Genomic DNA, 6,944 nt, shown 5'->3' on the forward strand with positions numbered 1-6,944 from the left:
TAGTGTCTCACTACATAGCCCTGGCTAGCCTGAATTTGCTATGTAGACCAGGGTAGCCTCAAAATCATAGAGATCTGCCAGCCTTGGCCTCCCTAGTTGTTTTGTCTTGCTATGTAGCTCAGGCTGGCCTTGAAGCGGCCATCTTCCTGCCCTCTCAGCTTTAGGATTATAGGCCTGTGTCACCATGACTTCTTTTCCTCCTGCATTCCTGGAGGAAATACCTGTAAATGTTCAGGGTGTGAAGCATGCTCAAAAAAATGTTGTAACATCATTATTGTTGCTGTGACCTCAGGTATCCGTGGGGGATAGTAACCAGAGTGTCTGCTCTCTCCTATCTGTTGTACGGCATTCATGTCTCCCACATGAAAAAGGGGTCATGGAGAAGCACAGTGGTTCCAAAGTCATCTGAGCTAGGAAGCCATTTTTAGAACTGGCAAAAGCTTTACCAGTCATGACATCCTAATCCAGAAAAGCAAGGGTCAGTGTTCACTGTTCATTTCCCAGTTCTGTCTACTAAGTTAAAGTCCCCCCAAAGAAGAGCAAAGAGACTCTCAATGCCAAGCCAGCAGAGCCCTTGGCCTGTCTGTTCAGAAGCACCATGTCCATACAGGCTAAAGAAGCTCCTCCCCCAAAGCCCCTAAATGCATTGGGAAGTTCCTGCAGAGGTAAGCACTGTAGCCAGCAGGTATAGGTCACATGATGGTGCAGAGGCCAGACTGGATGCGTGTCCTTTGGCAGTTCCTGCCGAGGGCTTCCTTGGTCCATATGGATGACCTAAAGGAGGCAGAGGGGCTGCTATGGGCCGAGAACCATGGCAGGCTGCCTCCTGGGCTGCAGCTTCTCATCCCTGTTTTCTTTAGGACTCTGCTCTTCTCAAGCCTGCAGACAGGCCTTGCAGGAGCCTGCGATACTGCCCAACCTTAGATGCTTTCTTCCCTCAAACTAACGGTGGCTATGCTCAGTTTTAATTACCATAAGCCACCTCTTTTGCTCGTTCTGCCCATCCTCCAGGTCCCCACCCCTCCTCCAGGACCTACCTATTGACTTGGAGCTTGTTGGGTGCTTTGATGATGGGATATTCCACTCCATTGGGACGTAGGCTTCCAGATGGAAGATGGGCTGCGACGCCTAAGCCTGGATGGAGGAGGTTGGATACATTTATCACAGGCCTCTTCACAACCAGGGCATCACACTGGGAAAGAGGAAGCAGGTGTGGGGACAAGTAGGGTGGATGTAACTATACATTGATCACTTTGTGGAAGATGCCCTGGACAAGCCAGGTGCTTGGTAAACACAAATCCTCTAGTGACAGAGGAACGATTCCCTAGAGGGAAGCACATTGGAAACACATCAGGAATCTAAGCCAGCTCACAAAAGAGCAAGGCCTTCATCTCTGCCATGAGCTTGACAGCTTCAGGGACAGCCTAGTAAGGAGTGAAGCCTGACATGGAGCGGGCTCGCCACACACCCTGGGCTCTAAGGTACAAAGTTTAAGTTGCTGGGAAATGAAAGCTAGGGAATAGGAGGCAACACACACATCTAGGAAGGCCTTGAAGGAAACAGGCCAGGCCCCCATGGGATAAGCAGAAAGATGGGACAGCTGCTGCAGGCAGGGGGAGCCAGGGGTGGGGTGCAGGCACAGGGGGGTTGGGGGTGACCAGGAAGGTGAGATGAGGGTTCTGATTGCAGGAGTGGAGTGTGTTCCTCCCACTCTTTCTACTCACGGTTCTGTCTCAGAGATCCTAACATATTGGCCAAGTTCATCAGTTCCTCCATCTTCTTCTTCTCACAGCCGCCTTCTGACTCTCCAGCTTCCCACCTACTGAAAGGTTTTCAGGGACAGAGAACTGGATGTGGCCAGGCTGTGGGACACCCCTGGGGTCAGCTCTCCACCCCCAGCCAGCAAACCTGCTCCTACCATGTCAGGACTTCTTGGCTCACCTGTTCTGGGTTTCTTCTGCACTACTTCGTACCCTAGCTGAGGTCTTTTCCTCTAGGGGGGCCTTCCATGAAGTCTGGAGCTTTCCGGAAGTGGGGGGCTGGTGAATGTACAGAACACAGCATGGGAGAAACCCACCTGGCTATCACTGCCCTTCCAGCTACCTTCAGGGAGCCACAGTGACTCCATACAGACTTCCATGCTGGAGACAGCTCAGGGGGTTTCCGAGACTCAAATTCTGAAGTAACGCCCTTTGCTCTCTAAAGGTTCACCTACTAAATCTTAGATCAGAAATCAGGCTTGTAGACCCGACCATAGCTTGACCATTATCATGCGATGTCCAGAGTTAGTGAAAGGCTTTGACTGAGGCCTAAGACTTGACTTTTAATCCAACTCCCTACCTGTTCCAAGATAACTACCTCATCCCCCAGTACGGTAACTGAACCTACAGTCTCACATATGCTGGGCAAGCATTCTATACCTGAACTATACCCTCCCTGCTTCAGGTGAATTTAATTGTGTTTGAAGAGTATACAGTGTTCTGGGCTTTAAAACAAGAGGGTACTCAACCCATTAAATCCCTATAATAAAGCATAAGTTTCAATCCCTGGGGTGAGAGGCTATTTCCTATAGAGGAAAGCATTTGGAAGACCCATGAGCTGTGGAGAGAGACTGGGAGGCAAAATGAGCTAGGCAAAATGAGGTAGAGTCAAAGGGGACCGGTAGAAGCCCTACCCAAGAGACAGCTCCTGGAGTTTTCTTGGAGCACCACTCCCATCCTGTGGCCATTTAGGGAATTGCACCCAAGAACCGCTTCCCACCTCTTGACACAAATGGCTGAAGGGCCTTGGCCTTAAACCCAGCGGGGCTTGTGACCTCAGCTAAAGTCCTGAGAAACAGCCCGCGTACAAAAAGGTATGTCACAATCTCCGTCCACCTCCCTGCCCCACCCTCAACAACCTGATATACACACATCCCTCATACAAGCCCAGAGGCAAATGAACACGGAGTGGTTAAGTGTGGCATTCCTGAGAACATCCTTTCTGGGGTGTCTTGTCCCCACTCCCACCTTCTGATCTTAGGTGTTATACTACCAGGAAATGAGCCTGGGCTAGCTTCTCCTGAGCCACGAAGGTCCGCATGGCATCTGTCAGTTTGGCCACAAGACGTTCTCGTACAGAACCTGGTTCGTGCTGGGGAGAAGGGGACAGGGGTGGAATTAGGACTGAGCTATGAAGTCTGCAAAAATAGGAAAGGGACAGAAAGAAAGTGCGAGAGATCTGATTCCCTCTCTTTGTGCTCTGCCACCATGCCACCAGGCCGCTATGCCACTGAGCGCAAAACAGTAGGCAGACTGCCTCTTTCTCCAGGTAACAGCCCTGGGCCTGGTATGGTGTTTCTCATCAGTAAATACGTGGTGGGAGCAAGGAGCAAGGCCCAGCAGTATCAACCGGAGAAGGCCTCTGAAGGAGGGGAAGGCAGGAAGTCAGAGGCCATCATGGAGTTCTCACCTGACACAGGGCCAGCGCTTCCTTATAGTATTTCAAGGCCTGGTCATGTTGCCCCAGTCTGGCTGCAGCTGCCCCAAGGCCCTCACACGCTTGCCACTGTCCCTTCACATCCCCTAGGAAAGAGAGCTCGAAAGATCTTCTCATGTTCCCTGTTCCACAGACCCTTCTGGCATTGTGTACCCTCGGTCTTTTCGTCCCCCTCCCTGAGTTCCAAGCTAAAGCTCTCATTCTTACCAGTGTCTTGGGCAGCCTGCAGGGCATGCAAATAGCTGTCCCAGGCAGCCCTGTGGTCCCCCAGCTGGCTCAGTGAAAAGGCCAGGCCGCTAAAGCTGCGACCTTGCTCCCACCGCTGGCCCACAGACCCTGAAATCAGAACAGGTCCATTTGAGTAGGGACTTGACTGCTGGGGCATTGAGATCATGCCCTCAGCAAGGGAGGGTTCCAGGAGTTCCAAATTCCAGCCTCAGTGCCTCTAGGTAACCCACATAGACCTAAGGTTAAGCCTCTCACCTCGCTTCACCCCAAATACCTCCCTAACAAGTTGGGACCCGTAAGTTAAGAGGCTATGTTAATAGGTTGAGGCAAAAAAAAAATTAAATTAAATTAAATTAAATTAAATTAAATTAAATTAAAAAATCAGAGATCTGTTTCTACTTCTGGAGTGCTGAAATCAAAAAGTGTGCATCACCATACTGGGCAGGTTAAAAAAAAATCTATTTAAGGGCTAGGCACCCAGGTCATAGTTGTGTGATTGGATGCCATGTTTTATTTGTGTGTGTGTGTGTGTGTGTGTGTGTGTGTGTGTGTGTGTGTTTGTGTAGTTCTGGGAATGGAATCCAGGGCCTTGTGTATGTCAGGCAAGTACTTTGCCGCCGAGCCACGCCCCCAGCTACCCATTGGTTTTTTTTGTTTTTGTTTTTTTTTTTCATATTTATTTCTGTAGGTACATGCCTGTGTACAGATGGAAGACGGAGGACTATTGCTGGAATAGGTGCTCTCCGGCATCCACATGGGTTCTGGGGAGTGAACTCAGGCCAGCATGCTTGGCAGCAAGTACCCTTACCTACTGAACCACCCCACCTGCCCCTCCTAGTACCATCTTTATGTGTAGAAACTGAAGCTCAGAGAAGGAAAGTGGTTTGCTGCTGAAGGAGGAGATTCAGGGCAGTTCTCCAGGCCTCCCAACCTCCAGCCCCAGACCACTGAGCCCACTACCTTCTGCTCTGTCTGGTTCTCCCATTTCAGGTAGTTCCAGTCTAATAACTGGTCCCAGAAATCCCGCCAGCCAGGACTCCAGGTGTGGAGCTGTACAGGTCAGGACCCAGGCTCCTCAGTCCCCTCCCAACCCTTGGGGCACCACCAAGTTCATTGGAAACATTTTCTTCTTTTTCTTTTTTGACAAGATACCATGTAACCCAAGCTGGACTGCAATTTGGTATGTAGCCAAGAATGACTTAAAGCTTCTGATTCTCTTCCCTCCATCTACTGAGCACTGAGATTGTGGATGAGCACACTACACTTGGTTTATGTGGTGCTGGGAACCAAATCAAGACTTTGTGTATGCTGGGCAAGCACTCCAGATATGTGTATATGTAAGTATGTGCAACACACATGATGTATATGTGTATGTGTATGTGTATGTATATGTGTATGTGTATTGTATGTGTATATGTATCCTCTCGAGGCCTGAAACCTTGTCTTAATCCTTTAGTCTTGGCCCAATTCCCCAGTCCCTGGGACCCACCGTGCAGTTTGGCAGCCTTCTGGTGAAACTCCTGGGCTTCCCAATAGTTGCCAAGGACACTGTGGGTCATTCCAAGGTTTTGAAGCACTGTAGCCTGCTCTGCTGTCTGTTGACACAAGGGTAGAGCCTGCAGGAAGGCCTCTACTGCCAGAGGGAACAGTTGGAGTTGGAAGTAACCCATGCCTAGGTCATTGTAGAATGGCCCTGGAGAATAGAACCAAAGTCACTGACAGTCAGAAGAGCCATAGCTAAGGCTGTACATGTATAGCTCCTGACCCACTCCTCCAGGTTCCCCAGCCTGCAGGATACCACCAAGCTTAGACTTAGCACCTCTTTAGACCCCACACCTTGTTTACTAAGGCTCACCCTGCAGTCCCGGGTCAGTGTCTGGGTCAGCATCAGCAAGCTTACGGCTCTCCTCCAGAGCCTGCAGCACATCACTCAGTCCATACTGCCGACTGCTCAGCATACATCTCACGGCAGCCGCCTGGGCCAGGGCTGCATCCCAGAGCCAGCCTGCATGGACATAGGCCCGGCTTGCTGCCTGTAAACTGCAGACTGCTTGCTTAGGCCATCCCAGGGCCTGGTAGCAGGCTCCTATTTTTGCCTGTGCTTCCCCATGGTAGCCCCGTGGCTGGTAATGGACCAGTGCCCTGTGGTACCAGTCCAAAGCTTGAGTCAGGTCACCAAGGGCATGATATGCTAAAGCCACATTGAAACATTGGTCACCATGACACCAGCCTTCAGACTTCTCTTCAGGGTGGGCTCTCAGAAGCAGCTCAAGACCTGTAGCTGGATCTCCAGTCTCCACATAGGCAGCCCCTAGGTTGAAGGCACAGGCTTGAAGAACTGGGCTATCTCTGGTTGATGGGGCCTTGGAGGCCAGCAGGAAGGCCTTCTGGAAGCTGCCCAAGGCCTCCTGAATCTGAGCAGCATGCAAGGCCCTGTGGCCAGCCCTGGTAAGGCTCTGGATCTTGGCTTTCTCTTGCAGCCTCTTCTTTTTCTCCTTTTTCTTCCTGCAGTTTGGGGGTTTGGGCACAGTCTCAAGCTTCTAGTGGCTGTCCTCAGGGATAGGGGAAGACCCAGGGTTGATACAGGAACAGAGGGGTCAGCACATCCGCCCTAGCTCTCTCCCTCTACCCCTCCAGTAGGAGCCCTCAAGGGAAATTTGGCTCGACCTCTGACCTCCTGGGAACCAAGGATTTCCCTCTGACCTCTTACCGTGCTTCCTGTGTTCCACTAGGCAGCATTTTGACTCCCTCTTCTTTATCAGGACTCAGACCGTGTAACTTTCTGAACGCTGCCTTCTGTGACTCCAATCCCCCATGTTACCAAAACCAAAAAAACAGACCAAACAAAAATCCATGCAAACTTCTGTAATTTCGTAGGATTTTTCTCCATAAGTCTCCCCCTAATGTCTACCCCCAGTACTGGGATTGAACCCAACTTTCAAGGCAAGCTCTCTGCTACAGAGCTGCACCTCCAGCTGCATGGATCACAGTCTGTCACTAGCCTGGGAATGAGCTGAAGGCAATTAGATCTTCAATGAAAGTTTGTTCAAGGGTTGGGGCTGGAGCACTGGCTCAGCAGTTAAGAGCACTTGCTGTTCTGGCAAAGGGTTCGGGTTGGGTTCCCAGCACCCACTTGGTGACTGACAGTCATCTGTAACTCCAGTTCCAGGAGTTCCAACTCCTCCTCCTTGTCTCCAAGGGCATGTATGCACTTGGTGCATGGATATACATGCAAGAAA

At 50.8% G+C, this 6,944-nt stretch overlaps 1 protein-coding gene across 1 annotated transcript; it reads right to left on the reverse strand.

The window, feature by feature from the left end:
* Positions 1 to 692: 692 nt before the first annotated feature.
* On the reverse strand, positions 693 to 6,686 carry Ttc24 (tetratricopeptide repeat domain 24). The gene is made up of 10 exons (XM_028753374.1): positions 6,675 to 6,686; positions 5,561 to 6,245; positions 5,195 to 5,398; positions 3,685 to 3,813; positions 3,451 to 3,563; positions 3,034 to 3,132; positions 1,942 to 2,039; positions 1,725 to 1,822; positions 1,038 to 1,128; positions 693 to 774 (listed from the first exon to the last, which is right to left on the reverse strand). The coding sequence occupies exons 1-10, from the start codon at positions 6,684 to 6,686 to the stop codon at positions 693 to 695; spliced, it is 1,611 nt and encodes a 536-aa protein (XP_028609207.1).
* Positions 6,687 to 6,944: the final 258 nt, after the last annotated feature.

The sequence above is a fragment of the Grammomys surdaster genome, unplaced genomic scaffold, assembly GCF_004785775.1.
Source record: "Grammomys surdaster isolate TR1022 unplaced genomic scaffold, NIH_TR_1.0 125946, whole genome shotgun sequence".
Lineage (NCBI taxonomy): Eukaryota > Metazoa > Chordata > Mammalia > Rodentia > Muridae > Grammomys > Grammomys surdaster.

Coding starts and splice junctions, on each gene's coding strand:
- Ttc24 (XM_028753374.1), bottom strand. Junction 5,399..5,560: donor CACTGACCCGGGACTGCAGG/GTGAGCCTTAGT, acceptor TCTATTCTCCAG/GGCCATTCTACAATGACCTA. Junction 1,823..1,941: donor GCAGAAGAAACCCAGAACAG/GTGAGCCAAGAA, acceptor AAAACCTTTCAG/TAGGTGGGAAGCTGGAGAGT.